General features: G+C 42.2%; 1 protein-coding gene across 1 annotated transcript in view; it reads right to left on the reverse strand.

Annotated features, from left to right (window-relative positions):
- LOC132815231 (chondroitin sulfate proteoglycan 5-like) overlaps nucleotides 1–3,245 on the reverse strand; it is a 94,667-nt gene extending 91,422 nt beyond the window's left edge. Inside the window, exon 1 of the mRNA XM_060824044.1 lies at nucleotides 2,215–3,245. Coding sequence (XP_060680027.1) covers nucleotides 2,215–3,245 — 1,031 coding nt within the window. The remainder of the gene's footprint in view (nucleotides 1–2,214) is intronic.
- Nucleotides 3,246–23,900: the final 20,655 nt, after the last annotated feature.

A 23,900-nucleotide genomic window follows, 5' to 3' on the forward strand; every position in this document is an offset into this window, starting at 1 on the left:
TGGTGTAATTTTACCTGCCTGTACTGCTTCCTCTGGCAGCTTCTTACGCACCATCTTCTGTGCGAAAAAGTTGCCCCTCAGGTCTGTTTTAAATCTTTCCCATCTCTCCTTAGACATATGCTCTCTAGCCTATCCTGGGGAAAAGGCATTGGCTATTCGCCCTATCCATGTCCCTTATGATTTTATAAACCTCTATAAAGTCACCCCTCAACCTTCTATACTCCAGCGAGAAAAAAGTCCCAGCCTGTCCAGCTTCACCTGGTAACTCAAACTTTCCAGCCTTGATAACATCTTTGCAAACCTTTTTTTGCACATTTTCCAGTTTAATAACATCCTTTTTCTCAGAGGGTGACCAGAATTGTATGCAGTACTCCAAATGTGTCCTCACCATTGTCTTGCAACTTGATGTCCCAACTCCTGAACTCAATGCTCTGACCAATGTAACAAGCATGCCACACACCTTCTTCATCACCCTGTCTAGCTGTGAGGGAACTTTCAGGGATTGACGCACCTGCACCCCTAAGTGTTTCTGTCTGTCAACATTACCCAGGGCCCTACCATTAACTGCGTAAGTCCTGCCCTGGTCTTATGAAAATGCAACACCTTGCACTTATCCGTATTAAACTCCAAATATATTGATATATGTTGGAGGCCAGCCAACCCCTCAGAAATAGAAGCAGCGATGTCAAGGGAGAGAAAGGAGGAGTCAGAGGTGAACCAGGTAAAGGTGATGGAAGGATGGAAATTTGAAACAAATTGATAAATGTTTTGCAATTCCAGATGAGACAGAGAAGCAGCACTAATCATGTCATGGATGTACTCGAGAAGGAGTTGTGGAAGGGCCCTGAGCAGGAATGGAACAAGGAATGTTCCATGTATCCCACAGTGCAACTGGCATAAATGCAATCGAAGAGCTAACTCTGCTTTTCTCTCCACAGAAACTGCCAGACTCCGCTGAGTTTCTGCAGCACTTTCTGTTTGTGTTTCAAAACACAGGTGATGTTTATGGCTAAAATCTCTCTACACTTGTCCATTGAATATTCCCAACCCAGATACAGCAATTCCATTAATATTTACTTTCGTCTCTCCTGTTGAGGCACTCCCACCCAACACACACCTTCAGAAAGAACAAATCCAGTCCTTAAAACGGTTCATGCAATACCTAGTTGTATGTATGAAACAGAAGATTTCTATCCTCTATTAAGGTGCTCTAAGGGTTAGCAAGATATCAACATTATTGCAAGACATTTATTTTTATTAGAGGTAAATGAGGAGACTTACATGTCTCATGAAATAATCTTTGTGGGTACCTGTAAAGTGGCTGCAATGAGACTGAGGAGCCATACTGTGGATTTTCTTACATTCATAGGTAACCAGTGATGGACAAACCATTCCATTCTGATCCAGAGCTACCGTACATGTGAAGAATTGTGGGAGCAAACTGCAAGTCATTTCAGGGAAAGTTTAGAAAAGTCTGAGCAATCGAATAGGTTAATACTTACTGTCTTATGTTTTGTGTAACATAATCTGCTAAACAAGCTCTCCACTCAATTCCTTTCAGTTATAACTAATAAATGCATTCTGGGTAACACACTCAAGTAATATACCATCACAGTGATTGGGATCTGAGAAGTAATGAACCAGAGGTTCGTGAACTGAGCTTATCTGGATAGAGGGGTGAGGAATGTGAAACAGTCCCTCATTGCCTCTCCATCGTAACAACTGAGGCAGGGAGTAAGCTTGTGTGCAAAGCCAGCATCAATTTTTGCTGACAACTGGAAACAAGGGGTCAATTTGAACTGTACCTAATTAGTGAAAACAGGCACCAGGAAAGGAAAACAGGACATGGTGTAGAACGCTCAGCTGACCCACTACCATCTGTTTTCCAACCAGTAATATTCAGAGCTGAGCCTTGAAGGAATGCAATTGGGTCAGCTGATGACTGTTTCAAGGCCCCACTCCATGGTTTGAGTGCAGAAATTTGGCCAACCTTTCAGAACATATTGTTTTGTTAGAAGTGTCACCCTTCTGCTCAAGCTGAACCAAGCCTGCTGGAGTGAATGTGAATACTGCAGTGAAAAGGATGTAGGACTGGTATTAGTAAAGTGGGCCTTCTTCATCTGAAACTTATGATGTGAGACTCACAAAGATTGCATTTATTGACGTTGGACTAGCTCACACATTCAAATCCAACCCACAAATAAAATTGCTTACCTGCAAATCGCTCCAACATTATCCATGACATAACACTGTCCGCCATTGTAGCAGTAGCTTGGGACCATGTCACAAATGGACTTGCAAGACTTATTCTGCTTCACATATCCCAGTTTGCATTCAGTCCCATTTTCTCCAAGAACAGGTGGTGACAGGCTAGCATCGTGTCTGCTTTCTAAGTCAGAGGAGCCTGTGAAGGCATTTTCCTTCAGGAAAGATTCTGATCGGAAGTCCTGGTTGGGCACAGTCTGTATGTTTGTGGCTTCTTCCTTCATCAACATGGTCTGTACCTTAGGAGAGACTGTGGTCAGCCTGAGCTCATTCTCATCCTCCAGCTCAATAGACACTTCTTCCCAATAATATAATGTGGTCATTTTGATATCTGAGATACTGACATCAGGACCAATTGTCAAGGCAGGTAGGTCAGGCAAATAATCTTCTGTGGACTCTATGTTGGATGAGGTCATGGGAATGTCTGGAGCATCAATGATGGGAAATTTGTCAAAAGAGCCAATAGTTGTATTATTGTTAGAGTCATAATTGTAGTCTGTAGGCACCTGAGAGGGCTCATGTGTTGTCAAGGGCTGAAGGGCAGGAGTGGTACCCAGGGGGTCTACCCGGGTATAATCTGTGCTCACTTCTGCTCCTTGGGTTGTGACATTGGTGGCCACTTCAGACAAGCTCAACTTCGTGTCCTGCTTCTCTTTGAATGCAGTGGTACTTCCTGTTGATCCAAAAGTCTCTCCACTTCCCTCTACCACTTTTATTGAGTCTAAGCCAGGGATTGCAACTTGCTGAGTGGATGGGCTTGTCAGGCTGGGTGGCTCCTCCTCCAGTTCCTGCTCAGCTCCTTGGCAGCCTAGGCAACCCCCAAACTCCTGATCCAAATCAGTTGCCAGAGGCGGCGAGGTTACCCTTAAGCCGCCCTGAACCTCTGACATAAAGTGGCTGTCATTTGCTCCCTGCTCCCAACTCACCTGTCCACTTCCAGTTCCATCATCCAGTCCCTCCCTCTGGGCCTGCTCTACCATGGAGCTCTTCACAAAAGCATCTGCTAGACTTTGGGAGAGGTCACCAGATGTTGACCAAGGAGACTGGCTGGGGACAATGGGAATGTTAGGGGAATCCTTGTGGGGAGATATAGGAGAAGCTGTCTGAGCTTCTGAGAAATGGGAATGGGTGAGAGATGAGGAATTCTCGATGGTTAGCACAGCAGAAGCAGTATCCTCAGTGGGGAAGGCAGATGCTGTATCATCTTTTCCTGAAATAGAGCAGAGCAGATTGGGAATGAGGTAGGACGGATAACATGATGTCATTGAGTAAATGTGTATAAAATTTACACAATGTATCCATAAATAATGAATAGGTAATACAATACACCAGAATACAAGAGTATGCCCAACAGAAATATTTATGTGCATAAAGTTTAAGTATGAGGGGAATTTTGTTTAATAGTTTCTGATGACTACCTTATTGATGCAATTATATGAGTTGATTATAGAGAACATAATATTTGTCCACTAGAAACATGCTGCACAACAAAATCAATGTACCGTGAAAATCTGAAATGTAAGTCGAAATTATTGAAGTCATTCAACAGGCTAGTCATCATCTATATAGAATTGAACTGAACTAATGTTTAGTATGATCATTCTATGTTAGTACCTGTATACATCTTACTAAAATGCACATACAGTTGTAAATGTCTGATCATATTTAAGAGATTGTAAGCACAAATATACACAAGTTATACTTTATATTGACAAACAATGTTTTCATGAATAATCTGTGAATGAACTTGTATATTTTTGTAAATTCATTCATGAGATGGCATTTATTGTCTGCCTTTAGTTACCCTTGAGATGATGGTGGTGAGCTGCCTTCTTGAATCACTGCAGTCCATTTGCTGTTTGCAACCCTGATTACCCTTACGGAGGGAATTCCAGAATTTTAGCCCAGTGACAGTGAAAGAATGGCAATATATCTTCAATTCAGGTGAGTGGCTTGGAGGAGAACTTGCAGGCAGTACCCATATATCTACGGTCCTTATTCTTCTAGATAAAAGTGGTCATGGGTTTGGAAGGTGCTTTGGTGATTTTTTGCCATACATCTAATAAACAACACAAACTGCTACTACTGAGTATCGGTGATGGAGGGAGGTTTGCAGATGTGGTGCCAGTCAAGCTGGTTATTTTGTCCTGGATGGCATCAAGCTTCTTGAGTCTTGGTGGAGCTGCACTCATCCAGGTCAGTGAGGAGTTTTCCATCACATTCCGAGTTGCACCTTGCAAATGGTAGATTGGATTTGGGAGGCAGGAGGTGAGTATGGGTACAATGGGCACTTTTATATCTATCATTTGTACTACATATATATCGATATACATTGGATAAATTGCATTAATTGCTGCATAGATGTGAATGTAAGCCCTAATACAATACCAAACTACAGTCTGCATCTGTACACTACATTTGTATAAAACTCAAAATATACACCACATCTGAATATCATCACACTGAACATTACAACTTTATTTAACCAACTCAGATTGAACACTGGAGTTGTATAGAGCTACATTGTGTTGTTATGAAGATGCTTCATTCATAAGTCATTTTTTTAGGATTCCTGTATAAAGTATTTTGGGCAGTGATTCATTTAGAAAAGACTGAAGAGATACTTGGATTTTTTAAAAGTGGCTTTAAAGACACAGGAACATTTTTAAGACACTCGTACTGACCACTTTTTCTGTGTTTCTGTTATGAAGTAAAATGGTAAAAGGACTATTTTATCACCGAGGGATAGAGAGAAGAATTACTGCACTTTTAAAAACAAATAATTGATAATAATGCAAGCTTTGTTTGCACTGGTGGTTTACAAGCATTGGAGTAGGTGGGATAAAACAGCACAATACCGGGGTGCCTACATTGAGAATTAGCCTGTAATAGATTGTGGATGTAACCAGTTGTGGATGACACAGGTCTCTGATTTTGCTGGGCATGTGAACAGCTTGGTTGATTATAATAGAGGGATGAACCTCCTAATTGCTGGAAGAGCAAGTTCTGAGACTCTACCTCTCTGCAGTAAAATGATCTGAAGTCTGAAAATAGCTAGTTATTTTCTCCCACAGCAAATTGTTGTCCCTAACCAGTAACTAAGAGACTGTGTAATTAGTGTACTAAACATCCTGAGAGGTGTCAAACAGTATGGAGAAAGGAGATTGAGAAACAAAATGTCTTGGGATTGAAAAGGAACATTTCATCAAACCTTGTGGACTTGTGCTATTGAAATAGAAAACATTGAAACACAAGATAAAATAAGGGATACAATTCTAAAGGAGGTGCAGGAACATCATCCTATCATGGGAGATTTTAATTTTCCCAACATTGAATGGGATACACTTATTGTCAGAGGTCTGGATGGGATAGAGTTTGTAAGGAGCATCCAGGGAAGTTTTCTAGAGCAATATATCAATAGTCCAACTAGGGAAGGGGCCATATGAGACCTGGTGTTGGGGAATGAGCCAGGCCAGGTGATCAAAGTTGCAATAGGTGATGTCTTTAGTAATAGTGACCACAACTTTGTAAGTTTTAGAATACTCATAGACAAAGATGAGAGTGGGGACAAGATTAGAGTGGTGCTGGAAAAGCACAGCAGGTCAGGCAGCATCCAAGGAGGAGGAAAATAACATTTCAGGCAAAAGCCCTTCATCAGGGACATTCCTGATTCCATTAGCCCTTCCTGAAAAAGGGCTTTTGCCCAAAATGTCAATTTTCCTGCTCCTCGGATACTGCCTGACCTGCTGTGCTTTCCAGTACCACTCTAATCTGGACTCTAATCTCCAGCATCCGCAGTACCCACTCCTGCCAAAAATGAGAGTGGTTCTAAGGGAAGAGTACTTAACTGGGCCAAGACCAATTATATCAAAATTCGGCAGAAGCTGGGAAATGTGTATTGGGGGCAGCTATTTGAAGGGAAGTCCACATTTGATATGTGGGAGACTCTCAAAGATAGGTTGAAGATCATGCAGGATAGGTAAGTCCTTTTGAAAACGAGGGATAGGAAAGGCAAGATTTGTGAACCGTGGATGACAGGAGAAATTGTGTGACTAGCCAAGAGGAAAAGGGAAGCATACATAAGGTCCAGGCAGCTAAGAACAGAACAGGCTTTGGAGGAATATCAGGAGACCTTAAATGAGGAATCAAGTGGGCTAAATGGGGTCATGAAATAACTTCAGCGAGCAGAATCAAGGAGAATCCCAAGACATTTTATTCATATATAAGAAACAATAGGATAACTAGAAAAAGGATTGGTCCACTAAAGGATAAGGAAGGAAGGCTGGGTGATGAACCTGAGAAATTGGGTGAGATTCTTTGCATCAGTGTCCACTGAGGAGAGGAACATTGTGAACGTTGAGATTAGAGATAGAAGTTTGATTAGTCTGGATTGTGTTGACATAAGTAGGGAGGATGTGTTGGGTAGGCAAGAGGTTATTAAGGTGGACAAATCCCCAGGACCGGATGGGATCTATCCCAGGTTGCTGAGGGAGGTGAGAGAGGAAATAGCTGGGGTCCTGACAGATATCTTTGTAGCATCTTTAAACACAGGTAAAGTGCCGGAGGACTGGAAAGTTGCTAACATTATCTCCCTGTTCAAGTAGGGATATTCCAGGTAACTACAGACCAGAAGACTGATATCAGTGGTGGGAAAGTTGCTGCAGAAGGTACTGAGAGAAAGGATCTATTAATATTTGGAAAAGAATGGGCTTATCAGTGATAGGCAACATGGTTTTGTGCGGGGGAGATCATGCCTTACCAACTTAATAGAGTTCTTTGAGGAAGTAACCAAGTTGATAGATGAAGGAAGGGCTGTAGATGTCGTATACATGGACTTTAGTAAGGCATTTGATAAAGTTCCTATGGTAAACTAATGGAGAAAGTGAAGTCACATGGTGTGCAGGGTGTTCTAGCTAGGTGGATAAAGAACTGGTTGAGCAACAGGAAACAGAGAGTAGTAGTTGAGTAGTGAGAGTTTCTCAAAATGGAGAAAGGTGACCAGTGGTGTTCCTCAGGGGTCAGTGTTGGGGCCACTGTTGTTTGTGATATACAAAAATGATATGGAAGAGGGCACTGTTGGTCTGATCAGCAAGTTTGCAGATGACACGAAGATTGATGAAGTAGCAGAAAGCATAGGGGACTGTCAAAGAATGCAGGAGAATATAGATAATTGGAGAGTTGGGCGGAGAAGTGGAAGATGGAGTTCAATTTAGGAAATGTGAAGTGATCCATTTTGGAAGATCTAATTCTAGAGTGAACAATACTGTAAATGGAAGAGCCTTGGGAAAAGTTGATGAGCAGAGAGATCTGGGAGTTCAGGTCCATTGTACCCTGAAGGTGGCCGTACACATGGATAGAGTGGTCAAGAAAGCATATAATATGCTTGCCTTCATCGGACAGGATATTGAGTATGAGAGCTGGCAGGTCATGTCAAAATTGTACAAGACATTGGTTCGGCTGCATTTAGAATACGATGTACAGTTCTGGTCACCACATTACCAAAAGGATGTGATGCTTTGGAGAGGATGCAGAGAAGGTTTACGAGGATGTTGCCTGGTATGGACGGTGCTAGCTATGAAGAGAGGTTGAGTAGGTTAGGATTGTTTTCATTCGAAAAAAGGAGATTGAGGGTGACCTGATTGATGTCCACAAAACCATGAAGGGTATAGACAGGGTGGATAGAGATCAGCTGTTTTCCTGGGTGAGGAATTCAATCACAAGGTGTCAAGCGTTCAAGGTGAGAGGAGAAAAGTTTAAAGGGGGATATACGTGGCAAGTACTTTACACTGAGAGTGGTAGGTCCCTGGAATGCATTGCCAGCAGAGGTAGTAGAGGCAGGCACGGTGGATTCATTTAAGGTGCGTCTGGACAGATGCATGAGTAGATGGGGAGCAGAGGGATACAGATCCTTAGGAATTAGGAGATAGGTTTAGACAGTGGATTTGGATCGGCACAGGCTTGGAGGGCCGAAGGGCCTGTTCCTGGACTGTAAATGTTCTTTGTTCTTTATCATCTTCCAGTAAAATGACAGTGGAGTAAATCTTCTGAGCCCAGGGCTCGCTCGATCCACCAACATTTCTTTTTGTTTCATTTCTTGTTGTTGTTTTTCTCTTTTTTTTTCTTTTTCACTTCTCTTTTATTATATTTATGGCTTTGGCAGTGGCAGGTGAGCCTAGTGTGGACTCAAGCAGGCCCAGCTTGGAATCGAACAGGCCCAGCAGCACGGACTCATGGTGGCAGCAGCAGATGAACCCACGGTGCTGGGTTCCCAGCAGCTTCTGCATCGATGGGACGGTCCTAACACAGAACTCATGGCTGCTGGGGCAGAGGTGACTTTGGGTTCCCACCAGCATCTGCATCCAGCGCAGATTAATGGGGGCTGTGGTGGAGGCAAGTTTGGGCCCAGTACGAGACCCAGCAGTGGCTGCATCAGTGAGGTGAGTCAGAAGTAGACTCATTGCAGTGACAGAGTCGAATTTGGGCCGTTGGGTCATCAGTGATGTCTGCAATAGTGAGGCCCATTGAGGACTCATAGTGGCTAGGATGTTGGTGGAGGTGAGGTGACATTATTGAGTGATGACTTTAGTTCCAGTGGCAGCGACACGATGAAGGAGACCGGGGCCTGGGCACCAGATCCACGGAACATGGCGGAGTACTTAACAAGGATGAGTGTAAAGTTGAACACGTTTTCTTTATTTATTCATTTCTCTGTCTTTATATTCCATGGTTTATTATTTTTCTGTGTTTTAAGATGGCGCCAGTGAGTTGCAATACCATACAAAACTTTTCACTGCATTTTGTAAAAAAATACATGTGGCAATAAATAAATCAAATCAAGTAATATCAGGAGCAAAGGGAACTGGGTGTATATGTGCACAGATCACAGATGCTGGCAGGACAGGTTAAGAGAGCAATTAATAAAACATACAGTATTCTCAGCTTTATTAATAGGTACAAAGTTTACAGGAGCAAGGAGTAATGTTGAATATATGCAACATAGCATAGCCAGGTTTGGGAGTTCTCATGCATGAATAACAAAAAGCTTGCATATATGTTCAGCTGGTAATAGGGAAGGCAAATGGAATGTTAGCCTTTATTTCAAATGGAATAGAGTATAAAAGTAGGGAAATTTTGTTAAACTTCTGCAAGTACTAGCTCACTCAAGAATGCTGTGAATAGCTTTGATCTGCTCATTGAAAGAAAGATATTCTGCTATTTGAGGCAGTGCAGTAAAGGTTCACTAGGCTGATTCTGGGTATGGAGGGACTTTATGATAAGTGGTTGAGTAAGTTGTACATGTACTCATTAGAGTTTACAATTATGAGGAAACCTAATCAGACATGTAAGATTCTTAAGGGACTTGACAAGGTAAATGCAGAGAGGTCATTTCCACTTGTGTTAGATCTAGGACCAGAGGACTTAACCTCAGTGTAAAGTGTCACGCAGTTAAGGAAGAGATTAGTATGAATTTCTTCTTTCAGAGGATAGTCAGTCTGTGCAGTGCTTTAGCATAGACTGCTGTTGAGGCTGGGTCATTAAGTATATTTCACGTGAGATAAGGATTTTTAATCAATAATGCATCCAAGGATTAAGGAAAAAGGCAGGAATGTGCAGTTGCGGATTATTAGATCAGCTAATGATCTCATTGACTGGCAGAGCAGACACATAGGTTCACTTTTTTAATCATTCATGAGATGTGGGCATTGCTGGCTGGGCCAGCATTTATTATCTGTCTCTAGTTGCTCTTGAGAAGGTGATTGTAAGCTGCTGTAGTACATGTGCTAAAAGTGGATTCACAATGCCACGAGGGAGGGATTTCATGAATTTGACCCAATGACAGTGAAGGAAAGACAACGTATTTCCAAATGAGGATTGAGAGTGGCTTGGAGAGGAGCTTGCAGGTGGTGTTGTTTCCATGTATCTACTGTCCTTGTCCTTCTAGATGACGATAGTCATGGGTTTCAAAGTGCCATCGATGGATCTTTGCAAATCATTGCATTGCATATGGTAGGTAACTCATACTGCTACTCTCAGCATAGTGATGGAATGATTTGGAGATGCCGGTGTTGAACTGGGGTGTACACAGTTAAAAATCACAGAACACCAGGTTATAGTCTAACAGGTTTAATTGGAAGCCCACGAGCTTTCGGAGCAACGCTCCTTCATCAGGTGATAGTGGAGGGCTCGATCGTAACACAGAATTTATAGCAAAAATTTGCAGTGTGATGTAACTGAAATTATACATTGAAAAACTGATTGTCTGTTAAGCCTTTCATCTGTTAGAATACAGTGATAGTTTCACTTCTTTTATGTGTAAATCTTTTTAAAGTTGCATTCTTGGGTTAGCTGCTAACAATGGTGATAGCTAGACAATATGTTGAAGGTGTTAGCCCCCTGTGTTCTTTGTCTATGCCATGATGTTTAGATTGATTCTAATCTAATAAGTGAGATAACAGAGTTTTACATAAATTCCTGTAGTTTTTGAGCTCAGAGTTCTACATGAATATATGCAGTTTTTGAGCAAAGTGCAATGTAACTCTACAATATAAATTCACCCCACAAAATATATGTGTGCATGTGGGTCTTTGTCTGTCTATCTGTCTGTGGTGGGGGTTGTGAGTACGTGTGTGTGTGTGTAGGAATATCTGTGTGTGTGTGTGTAGTGCAATGGTGATCAGCTTTAATGTGACATGAACCCAAGGTCCCGGTTGAGGCCCTCCCTATGGGTACCGAACTTAGCTATCAGCCTCTGCTCGGCCACTTTCCTCTGCTGCCTGTCCCGAAGCCCACCTTGGAGAATGGTCACCCGAAGGTCCAACGCTGAATGTCCTGGACCACTGAAGTGTTCCCCAACTGGGAGGGAACCCTCCTGTCTGTTGATTATTGTGCGGTGCCCATTCATCCATTGTCCTAGCCTTTGCTCGGTTTCCCCAGTGGACCATGCCTCTGGGTATCTTTGCCTGCAACGTATAAGATCGACATCGTTGGCTGAGTTACATGTGTACCTGCCATGTACAAGGTGGGAGGTGTTCCCACGCGTAATAGTGGTATCTATGTCCACAATCTGACACATCTTGCAGCGTCCGCCGTGACAGGGTTATATGGAGTTGTCCTGAGAGCTGGGCAGTTTGCTACGAACAATGATCTGTTTGAGGTTTGGCGGTTGTTTAAAGGCAAGTAAGGTCTTGGTGAGGTGCTCATCCTCATTGATAATGTGTTGCAGGTCACGAAGAACATGGTGTAATTTTTCAGCCCCTGGGAAGCACTGAATAACGAAGGGTACCCTGTCAGTTGCAGTTGCAGAGCAAAACATCACCCATTCAGAAAACCAGAATTAGAATTGCAAAGGGAAAGAAATGAGGAAGAGAGAGATCATAAATATTTCCTTGAAATGTTGTTTTTTAAAAAAGTCAAAGTGATGATGCAGCATCTGATGGCAAGAATCTGAGTCACAATCTAAAGTCCTGTAAAGAATTGTATGCCAACCCTACCTTACTTTGAGGAAGTGGACATGGAGGCATTCTTTATGTCTTTTGAGAAAATAGTGAGACAAATGAATGAGGCAACAGGAAACTGGATGTTACAGAGTAAGTTCCTGTCAGGTCGAAGGGCAAGGTTAGCAGGAGGTGGGAACCCTGGGTAACAAGAGATATTGAGGCTTTGACCAGAAAAAATCAGGAGACATGGCTCAGGTACAGATGGTTTGGATCAAGGGAATCCCTGGAGGTATGTAAGGATACACAGATTTATTGAAGAAGAAAATCAGAAGGACAACTGTTTTGTATGTTGTTGCATTGTTTTGGAACTTTGGGAAAAAAAGTCAAAACAGCAGTTTTAAAAGGGAGAAGGGCAGACAAAGGAAGGACATGGTGACGATAGTGCAGGAGGGAGAGAGAGAAAACCTGCACAGTTACTGCCTTTGCTGTTTGAATTTGTGTATCGCTGGACACCGGAGTGTGTCTGGGAAAATTAACAAACAGTGAAATTCACAACTAATCTTGGAGGAACTGTTGGGCAATGTTTGCAGCACAGAATCAGATAAGTTAATTGTTGTTTTAAGTCTGTCCAATAGAAAGACTGCAGTAGTGGGTACAGTGGATTCTTTCTTGATTATATGTCTTTGGAGATAAGTCTCTTGATTAAAATATAAGCCATAGATATTAATTTAATCTGGGGCGGTGTTTGTAGAGGAATAAGACGGTGTTATTTTCTGGATCTGTAGATTGTGAAGGAGCAAAAATGGCCTTTGCAGTGATATGTACTTCTTGTCAGATGTGGGAGTTTAAAGAGCATTTAAGGGTTATTGCGGATTATATCTGCCATAAATGCTGTTGGATGCAAATCTTATCAGATCGAGTGGATCGGTTGGAGAGACAAATAGAAGCGATGAGGAATTTGCAACAGCTACAGTATGTGATGGATGGCAGTTATAGTAAGGGGGGGGGGGGGGGGGGGGGGGGAAGTCTCAGATACAGTCACATAGATGGGTTAACTCCAGGAAGGGTAAGAGAGGTAGGCAACTAGAGCAGGAGTCTTTTGTGGATATACCCATTTCAAACAGGTATGCTGTTTTGGAAAATGTAGGGATGATGTATTCTCAGGGGAACATAGCACAAACGGCCAAGCTTCTGGTATTGAGACTGGCTCTAATGCAACGAGGGGTATGTTGGCTTCCAAGAGATCAATTGTGTTAGGGGATTCTGTAGTCCGACGTTTCTGTGGCCAGCAGAGAAAAAGCAGAATGGTGTGTTGTTTCCCTGGTGCCAGGATCAAGAATGTCTCAGAGAGGGTGCAGAATGTTTTCACGGGGGAGAGGGGCCAGCAGGAGGTCATTGTCCACATTGGAACCAACGACATTGGAAGGGAAAAGGTTGAGACTCTGAAGGGAGATTACAGAGAGTTAGGTAGAATTTTAAAAAGGAAGTCCTCAAGGGTAGTAATATCTGGATTACTCCCAGTGCTATGAACTAGTGAGGGAAGGAATAGGAGGATAGAGCAGATGAATGCATGGCTGAGGAGCTGGTGAGAAGGATTCACATTTTTGGATCATTGGAATCTCTTTTGGGGTAGAAGTGACCTGTACAAGAAGGACGGATTGCACCTAAATTGGAAGGGGACTAATATACTGGCAGGGAAATTTGCTAGAACTGCTTGGGAGGATTTAAACTAGTAAGTGGTGGGGGTGGGGGGGGGACTCAGGGAGATAATGAGGAAAGAGATCGATCTGAGACTGGTACAGTTGAGAACAGAAGTGAGTCAAACAGTCAGGGCAGGCAGGGACAAGGTAGGACTAAAAAATTAAACTGCATTTATTTCAATGCAAGGGGCCTAACAGGGAAGGCAGATGAACTCAGGGCATGGTTAGGAACATGGGACTGGGATATCATAGCAATTATGGAAACATGGGCAGGACTGGCAGCTGAATGTTCCAGGATACAAATGCTACAGGAAGGATAGAAAGAGAGGCAAAAGAGGAGGGGGAGTGACATTTTTGATAAGGGATAGCATTACAGCTGTGCTAAAGGAGGATATTCCTGGAAATACATCCAGGGAAGTTATTTGGGTGGAAGTGAGAAATAAGAAAGGGATGATCACCTTATTGGGATTGTATTATAGACCCCCCAGTAATCAGAGGGAAATTGAGATCTCCAATATCTGTAAGAATAATAGGGTGGTTATGGTAGGGGATTTTAACTTTCCAAACATCAACTGGGACTGCCATTGTGTTAAAGGTTTAGATGGAGAGGAATTTGTTAAGTATGTACAAGACAATTTTCTGATTCAGTATGTGGATGTACCTACTAGAAAAGGTGCAAAACTTGACCTACTCTTGGGAAATAAGACAGGGCAGGTGACTGAGGTGTCAGTGGGGGAGCACTTTGGGGCCAGTGACCATAATTCTATTCGTTTTAAAATAGTGATGTAAAAGGATAGACCAGATCTAAAAATTGAAGTTCTAAATTGGAGAAAGGCCAATTTTGACGGTATTAGGCAAGAACTTTCAAAAGCTGATTGGAGGCAGATGTTCGCAGGTAAAGGGACGGCTGGAAAATGGGAAGCCTTCAGAAATGAGGTACAAGAATCCAGAGAAAGTATATTCCTGTCAGGATGAAAGGGAATGCTGGTAGGTATAGGGAATGCTGGATGACTAAAGAAATTGAGGGTTTGGTTAAGAAAAAGAAGGAAGCCTGTCAGGTATAGACAGGATAGATCCTGTGAATCCTTAGAAAAGTATAAAGGCAGTAAGAGTATACTTAAGAGGGACATCAGGAGGGCAAAACGGGGACATGAGATAGCTATGGCAAATAGAATGAAGGAGAATCCAAAGGGGTTTTACAAATATATTAAGGACAAAAGGGTAACTAGGGAGAGAATAGTGCCCCTCAAAGATCAGCAATGCAGCCTTTGTGTGGAGCCACAGAAAATGGGGGAGATACTAAAATGAATATTTTGCATCAGTATTTACTGTGGAACTGGATATGGAAGCTATAGACTGTAGGGAAATAGATGGTGACATCTTGCAAAATGTCCAGATTACAGAGGAGGAAGTGCTGGATGTCTTGAAATGGTTAAAGGTGGATAAATTCCCCAGGACCTGATTAGGTGTACCCGAGAACTCTGTGGGAAACTAGAGAAATGATTACTGGGCCTCTTGCTGAAATATTTGTATCACCGATAGTCACAGGTGAGGTGCCGGAAGACTGGAGGTTGGCAAATGTGGTGCCACCGTTTCAGAAGGGTGGTAAGGACAAGCCAGAGAACTATAGACCAGTGAGCCTGACCTCGGTGGTGGGCAAGTTGTTGGAGGGAATCCTGAGGGACAGGACGTACATGTATTTGGAAAGGCAAGGACTGATTCGGGATAATCAACATGGCTTTGTGCATGGGAAATCATGTCTCACAAATTTGATTGAGTTTTTTGATGAAGTAACAAAGAAGATTGATGAGGGCAGAGCAGTAGATGTGATCTATATGGACTTCAGTAAGGCTTTTGACAAGGTTCCCCATAAGAGACTGATTAGAAAGGTTAGATCTCATGGAATACAGGGAGAACTAGCCATTTGGATACAGAACTGGCTGAATGGTAGTAGACAGAGGGTGGTGGTGGAGGGATGTTTTTCAGACTGGAGGCCTATGACCAGTGGAGTGCCACAAGGATCGGTGCTGGGCCCTCTACTTTTTGTCATTTACATAAATTATTTGGAGCATAAGAGGTACAGTTAGTAAGTTTGCATATGACACCAAAATTGGATGTGTAGTGGACAGCAAAGAAGGTTATCTCAGATTACAGCAGGATGTTGACCAGATGGGCCAATGGGCTAAGAAGAGGCAGATGGAGTTTAATTCAGATTAATGCGATGTGCTGCTGCATTTTGGGAAAGCAAATCTTAGCAGGACTTATACACTTAATGGTAAGGTCCTATAGAGTGTTGCCGAACAAAGAGACCTTGGAGTGCAGGTTCATAGCTCCTTGAAAGTGGAGTCGCAGGTAGATAGGATAGTGAAGGTGGTGTTTGATATGCTTTCCTTTATTGGTCAGAGTATTGAGTACAGGAGTTGGGAGGTCATGTTGCAGCTGTACAGGACATTGGTGAGGCCACTGTTGGAATATTGCGCAATTCTGGTTCCCTTCCTATCGGAAAGATGTTGTGAAACTTGAAAGGTTCAGAAAAGATTTACAAGCATGTTGCCAGAGTTGGGAGATCTGAGCTACAGGGAGAGGCTGAACAGGCTGAGGCTGTTTTCCCTGGAGTGACGGAGGCTGAGGGGTGACCTTATAGACGTTTACAAAATTATGAGGCGTATGGATAGGATAAATAGACAAAGTCTTTTCCCTGGGGTTGTGGAGTCCAGACTAGAGGACATAGGTTTAGGGTGAGAGGGGAAAGATATAAGAGAGACCTAAGGGGCAACTTTTTCACGCAGAGGGTGGTACCTGTATGGAATAAGCTGCCGAGGAAGTGGTGGAGGCTGGTACAATTGCAACATTTAAAAAGCATCTGGATGGCTATATGAATAGGAAGTGTTTGGAGGGATATAGGCCGGGTGCTGCAGGTGGGACTAGATTGGGTTGGGATATCTGGTTGATAAGATTCCACATGGTAGGCTGCTCTGGAAGGTTAGATCACTTGGAATCCAGGGAGAGCTGGCAAATTGGATACATAATTAGCTTAATGATAGGAAGCCGAAGGTAATAGTGGAAGGATGCTTGTCAGACTGGAGGCCTAGTGGAGTGTCTCAGGGGTCAGTGATGGGCTCATTGCTGTTTGTTATCTATATCAATGATTTGGATGAGAGTGTACAAGGCATGATTAGTACCTTTGCTAAAACAGGCAGTATCATGGACAGTGAGGAAGGTTATCAGAAATTGCAGCAGGACCTTGATCAGCTGGGGAAGTGGGCTGAGAAATGGCAAACAGAGTTTGAAGTAAAAGAATGAGGTGTTGTATTTTAAAAGTCAAATCAAGGCAGGAGTTTCATGGTAAATGGCAGGGCTTTAAGACATGTAATAGAACAGAGGGACTTTTGAGTGCTCTGAAAGTGGAGCCACAGGTAGACAGGTCTGTAAAGAAGACTTTTCGCACACTAGCTTTCATCAGTCAGGGCATTGAGTATAGAAGTTGGGAAGTTATGTTGCAGTTGTACAGGACATTGGTGAGGTCACACTTGGAATATTGTGTTCAGTTTTGGTCACCTTGCTATAGGAAGGATGTTATTAAATGGAAATAGTGCAGAAGAAATTTACAAAGCTGTTGCCAAAACTCAAGGGACTGAGTTTTTGGAGAAGTTGGACAAACTAGGACTTCTTTCTTTAGAATGTTTAAGACTGAGGGGAGTCTTATAGAAGTGCAAAAGATCAAGAGAGGCATGGATAGGAAGAATGCACTGTTTTTTCCCAGGGTTGGGGAATTGAGGACTAGAGGGCATCAGTTTAAGGTAAAAGGAGAAAGAATAAATGGGAACCTGAGGGGCAATGTTTTTACACAGAGGATGGTATGCATATGGAATAAGCTGTTGAGGTGGGTACATTAACAACGTTTAAAAGGCATTTGGATAAATACATGAATAGGAAAGGTTGAGAAGGATATGGACCAACTGGAGGGAAATAGGGTTAGCATGGATGGACATTTTGATTGGCATAGACCAGTTTGAGCCAAAGGGCCTGTCTCCATGCTGTAGGACTCAATGACTCTATGACTGTAAGTTGACAAATAAAGAACAGGAAATTTATGCTACACTGTCAAAGGAGATTGTGACACTGAGAAAATAAAAGTCTGTTTATGATTTAGTGCCTGAGGCATATCAGCAAATGTTTAGAAATGTAAAGAAACAACTTGGACCAATGTATATTGAATTTGAAACAATTAAGCAATGTCACTTTGACATTTGATATAAGCATTAGAAGCTGAAATCACATGTGAAATCTTTAAAGAGATTATTTTCTTAGAAGAATTTAAAAATTTCCCACCATGATACAAACCCTTGTTGAGGATCAATGGGTTGCAACTGCTAGATAGGCAGCAGTAATGGCTGATGATTAAGAGCTGATCCATAAAGCTAAACATTTTTTCCGTCACCTTCATAAATTTGAAAGGCATCGAAAGAAGAATTGTGAAAATAAGGAAGTAGCTAAGATAAAGAACAGATAGCTGAGAATGCACCAAGACTCCTTAGATCAGAAAGGGAAATACTGATGGTGGAGGTGACAATCAAAAGCTGATGTGTTTTCATGGAATACATGTTTTCAAAATGCTGGAAGATGCAAGGAAAACCCACAGGCTTACTGAAGTTTATAAGAATGAGTCCAAAAAGGAAATTCAAAACGAAAATGCCTTGAATCAAATTGTAGTTTTAATTACACAAACAGACTGGAGGTAAATACTACTGTTCTATTCTCTGTTCTGTTTTCACTGCTGTGCGTGCAGAAGGTGTACATGGGCTAGATGAGATATATAAAGAATTTTTGTCTGAAATGAAGATTTCTTCAAATGATACTGCGAAGCTCATAATTTTACAGAGGAATAAGGAGATTTTAAACTCTGCTGCTGCAGAAGGATTTAGATTGCCTCCAGAGAGTTCAATACATGCCAAAGTGTTGATAAATGAGAGAGGTGGAGAGTATAATTCAATTCTCTTGCACAAAGTCCAATTGGAGTGTGACTTGTTATCTAGATTAGTGGTGGTCAGGGTAGTTAAGAAATTATCTGTGGATAGAGTCGATTTATTCTTGGAGAATGATTTAGCAGAAGAGAAGTTTGTGGCTTCGTCTATGATCATGGAAGGTCAAGTTGAGGTTAAACAGACAGAACAATTTTAAGAACAAGTTTCAGGTATTTTCTATTGTGTGCAGTGACCAGAGCAATGGCTAAACAAAGACTATCACCCAAAGGTCAAAGAACTATCATACATAGATCCGAGGATAGCTGAAACTCTACTGAAGAATGAAAGAAATTCAAAAGAATTCATTGGCTGCTGAATGAAAATTTGCATATGTCCTGGTGACAACTATTCAGTATAACTCATCTATGTGCACAGAATGGTGACAGGTTTTTTTTAGACTACTTACAGTGTGGAAACAGGTCCTTCGGCCCAACAAGTCCACACCAACCCGCAACCCACCCAGACCTATTCTCCTACACCTAACACTATGGGTAATTTAGCATGGCCAATTCACCTGACCTGCACATTTTTGGACTGTGGGAGGATAATGGAGCACCCGGAGGAAACCCATGCAGACACGGAGAGAATGTGCAAACTCCACACAGTCAGTCGCCTGAGGCGGGAATTGAACCCAGGTCTCTGGCGCCGTGAGGCAGCAGTGCTAACCACCGTGCCACCCAGATGTTATCTTGAACATTTCATATGTTAACTGTAAGAATTAACAATTATTGGCAAAAACATTTTACAAAATAGATCTCTGCAGACAAGCTTTTTGTTTGCTTCTTTAATTTAACAAGCATGTGTGTGTTGAGTTATTTAGAAAAATAGATATTTATATTTTCAACGTTCAAGCCATATGTTAATCGGCCTAACATCTCTGCTGAATAAGGTTTGTATTATAATAAATGAATTGTTTTTGCTTATTAAATAAATCTAGTTAATGGGTCTTTCTATTTTCAACCTAATATAAATAAATTATATAATTGACCATAACGGTAATTGAGTAAAATGTTTACATTTATGTTACGACTGATCGAATATTAGAACTAAAGAGAGACAGAACACTCCTCCAGCCTCCATCATAACACTATATACTACATCTGCTCCCACCCCACATTTAACATCTGTATATAGCCACACTCAATACACATAATGTCAGTTTACAAATACAATATCAATGACATTTATATATAACTCCACAGTGAAGAGTGGGGAGAACCAATGAATATTAAGTTGCCTCCCTGATGCCAAAGTCAGGAATGTCACAATGTTGCAAGCAGGGCATTCTAAAGGTGGAGGTGGACAGCCAGCAGACATGGTACATGTCAATACCAATGACATGGGCAAATAAAATGAGGTCCTGCAGCAGAAATGTAGAAAGTTAGATAGTAGCTAAAGAGGAAAACTTCTGAGGCTGTAATCTCTGAATTATTTCCAGTGCCATGTGCTACTGAGTATAGGAATAGGAAGATAGATCAGAGGAACATGTGGATAAAGGGATAGTATAGGAGGGGGGGGCTTCAGATTGTTGGATCGTTGGGACAGCTTCTGAGATAGGTGGGATCTGTACAAGCTGGAGGTGTTGCACCTGAACCAGAATAGATTCAATATCTTTGTTGGTCAGTTTGTTCACTGTTGGGGAGGTTTTAAACTGATTTGGCAATGGTAGAGCAGAGTGGTTGACGCTGTCTACATGGACGTTAGTAAAACCTTCAACAGGGTTTCACATGGTAGAGTAATTAGTAAAGTTATATCACATGGGATTCAGGGAGGGCTTGCCAGATGGATACAAAATTGGTTTGATGGTAGGAGATAGAGGGGTGGTGGTGGAGGGGTTTTTTTGGACTGGAGGCCTGTGACCAGTGGTGTTCTGCAGGGAAAAGGAAATACTGGAAATCACAGCGGGTCGGGCAGCAAACGCGGAGAGAGAGCTAATATTTCAATTCTAGATGAGTTTTCAGGGGTGTCCAGCAGGGAATGGCAGTAGTCCAACTTTGTCAATTATATAAATGAGTTGGTTGAGAAGTTTGGACGCATGCTTAGTAGGTTTGCAGATGGCATCAAAATTAGTGATATAGTTGACAGTGAAAAAGATTACAAAAGGATCTTGATCAATTGATGTCGTGAAACTTGAAGGGTTCAGAAAAGATTTACAAGGATGCTGCCAGGGTTGGAGGGTTTGAGCTACAGGGAGAGGCTGAATAGGCTGGTGCTGTTTTCCCTGGAATGTCAAAGGCTGAGGGGGTGACCTGGTAGAGATTTATAAAATCATGAGGGGCATGGATAGGTTAAATAGCCAAGGTCTTTTCCCTGGTGGGGAGTCCAGAACTAAAAGGCATAGGTTTCAGGTGAGAGGGGAAAGATTTAAAAGGGAACTGAGGAGTAACTTTTGCATGCAAGAGAGAGTGCATGTATGGAATGATGGGCCAAGTGCTGGCAAGTCGGACTAGATTAATTTAGGATATCTGGTTGGCATAGATGAGTTGGACCGAAGGGTCTGTTTCGGTGCTGCACATCTCTATGACTCAATTACTCTAATTGGACCAATGGGCTATGGAGTGGCAGATGGGTTTCATTTGGATAAATGCAAGCTATTGCAGTTTGGTAAGACAAACAAGGGCAGGATTTATACAGTTAATGGTAGGGTCCTGAGTAGTGTGCAATACCTCACACTAATCCAAACTAAACTCCCCTAATACTCAGTGCTTGACATATGCTTCCTTTTCTTTATCAAACTCTTGATATCCTTTGGTTATGTCCTCAAAAAAATTCAATAAAGTTTGTGAAACATGGTTTCCCTTGTACAAAACCATGCTGACTATCCCTAACCATTCCTTACCTCTCTAAATGCATGTAACTCCTATCTTTCAGAATCACCTCCAATAACTTACCCACCACGATGTTAGATTCACAGGACTACAGTTCCCAGGCTTCTCCTTACAGCCTTTCTTAAATAAAGGCACAACTTGAAAGGGTTCAGAAAAGATTTGCAAGGATGTTGCCAGGGTTTGAGGATTTGAGCTATAGGGAGAGTTTGGATAGGCTAGGGCTGTTTTCCCTGGAGCATCAGAGCCTGAGGGGTGACCTTATAGAGCTTTATAAAATCATGAGGCATGCTGATAGGATAAATAGAGAAAGTCTTTTCCCTAGGGTGCAGGAGTCCAGAACTAGAGGGCAGAGGTTTAGGGTGAGAGGGAAACGGTATAAAAGAGACCTAAGCAGCAACTTTTTCACGCAGAGGGTGGTACGTGTATGGAATGAGGTGCCAGAGGAAGTGTAGGCTAGTACAGTTGCAACATTTAAAAGGCATCTGGATGGGTATATGAATAGGAAGGGTTTGGAAGAATATGGGCTGGGTGCTGGCAAGTGGGACTAGATTGGGTTGGGATATCTGGTCGGCATGGACGAGTTGGACCGAGGGGTCAGTTTCCATGCTGTACATCTCTATGACTATATGACTCTATTAGCCACCCTCCAGTTTCTGGCACCCCACCCGTGGCTGTAGATAACACAAATATCTCTGCTAGGGGCCCTGCAATTTTTTCGCTAGCTTCCCACATCATCCTGGCATATCATTGATCAGGTCCCAGATAATTATCCACCTTTATGTTTCTTTAAGACCTCCGGCACTTCCTCTCCTTTCAAAACAATAATATTTATTTCCCTGAGTTCCCTTGCCTCCATTTCTTTCTCCTCAGTTAAAACAGATGGGAAATATTCATTTTGTATCTCTCCCATCTCCTGTCGTTCCACACATACACAACCTCATTGATCTTTATAGAGCCCTATTCTCTCCTTAAGAATGAGGAACATCAGTTGCATGGTTGGAGAAGCTGGGATTGAAAAGAAGATAAAGTGCTATTTTCGGTATTCAAAATAATTCTATGGATCTAAATCAGTATTGTAGCTTTTCCACTCAGTAAACAACATATGTAAATAAATCCCAAACAATGCACGAGATCTGCATATAAACACCAACCCATACACTACATTTGAATAACAACCTCACAATGTCGAGTAAACAAAAATCTGAAAGAACTGCAGTCGCTAGAAATCGGGAAGAAAAACAGAACCTGAAACTTCAGCACTGAAGAAGGACCACGGATGCAAAATGTTAACCCAGCTTTCTCTCCACAGATGCTATCAAACCTGAATGGGAGAAATTCCTGGTTAGTTGTAATGGAAAGAACATGAGAGCTTCTACCATCATTATCTGTAGCACTAGACTGTAAGAAGCAGGTAAAAGTGCATAATGCCATAACACTCAGCTTCCCTTAGTGAACCACAACACACCATCACTATACAATATCTGTACAACTCTACACTGTAGAGCACATCTGACTGTTCCACTCACATATACACTTCTGCTGGATATAACCACACACTGTACATAATCACACTTCATCTGTACACGCTGTACCCACCTGTATACTATATCAACATAAAAAACACACTGTAGAATTCATCTCATCTCCACACCCTATGCTACATCTGTATATAAATTCCCTTTTGTACATCATATCAGTATATTTCCCCAAATTGAACACTACATTTGTATCTCATCCCAGACTATATAGTATATCCATATATAACCCCACACTGTATATTTGATGTGCATATAATTAGATTAGATTAGATTAGATTTACAGTGTGGAAACAGGCCCTTCGGCCCAACAAGTCCACACCGACCCGCCGAAGCGAAACCCACCCATTCCCCTACATTTACCCCTTACCTAACACTACGGGCAATTTAGCATGGCCAATTCACCTGACCCGCACATCTTTGTGACTGTGGGAGGAAACCGGAGCACCCGGAGGAAACCCACGCTGACACGGGGAGAACGTGCAAACTCCACACAGTCAGTCGCCTGAGACGGGAATTGAACCTGGGTCTTCAAGCGCTGTGAGGCAGCAGTGCTAACCACTGTGCCACCGTGCCGCCCACTAATCCCCACACTGTACAGTGTATTTGGATTCCTACTCCACAGTACATCTGAATATCAATTCCATAATTTATATTATGTCTGCACATAATCCTACACTGTACAATTTATCAATAAGTCAAGTCAAGTCACCACAGTCTTACCAGACTATAGGGCTGTTTTCTCATTAGAGAGAGAGAGAGAATTAATGGTGATTTAACGATGAGGGTGACCATACGCCAGCAAAGGGAAAGGTTGAGAAGAAGAGTCCTTCATGGTAACCTCAGCTGGTGATAGGAATTGAATCCAGGCTGTTGGAATCACACTGCTTCACAAACCAACCATCCAGCGAACAGACTCCACCCCCCCCCCATCTCTAAATTACCCCAATGCTGAACAATACATCTGTACGTTACAAGACTAAATGATATACAATGAATGGTACGATTCTGAGAAGTGTAGAGAATAGATGGATGTTGGAGTGCATGTCCACAGATTCCTAAATTTGACTGGACAGTTGGAGAAGGTGACCAGAAAGGCACATAGGATATA

Source organism: Hemiscyllium ocellatum, chromosome 4 (genome assembly GCF_020745735.1).
Source record: "Hemiscyllium ocellatum isolate sHemOce1 chromosome 4, sHemOce1.pat.X.cur, whole genome shotgun sequence".
In the NCBI taxonomy this organism is placed as follows: domain Eukaryota; kingdom Metazoa; phylum Chordata; class Chondrichthyes; order Orectolobiformes; family Hemiscylliidae; genus Hemiscyllium; species Hemiscyllium ocellatum.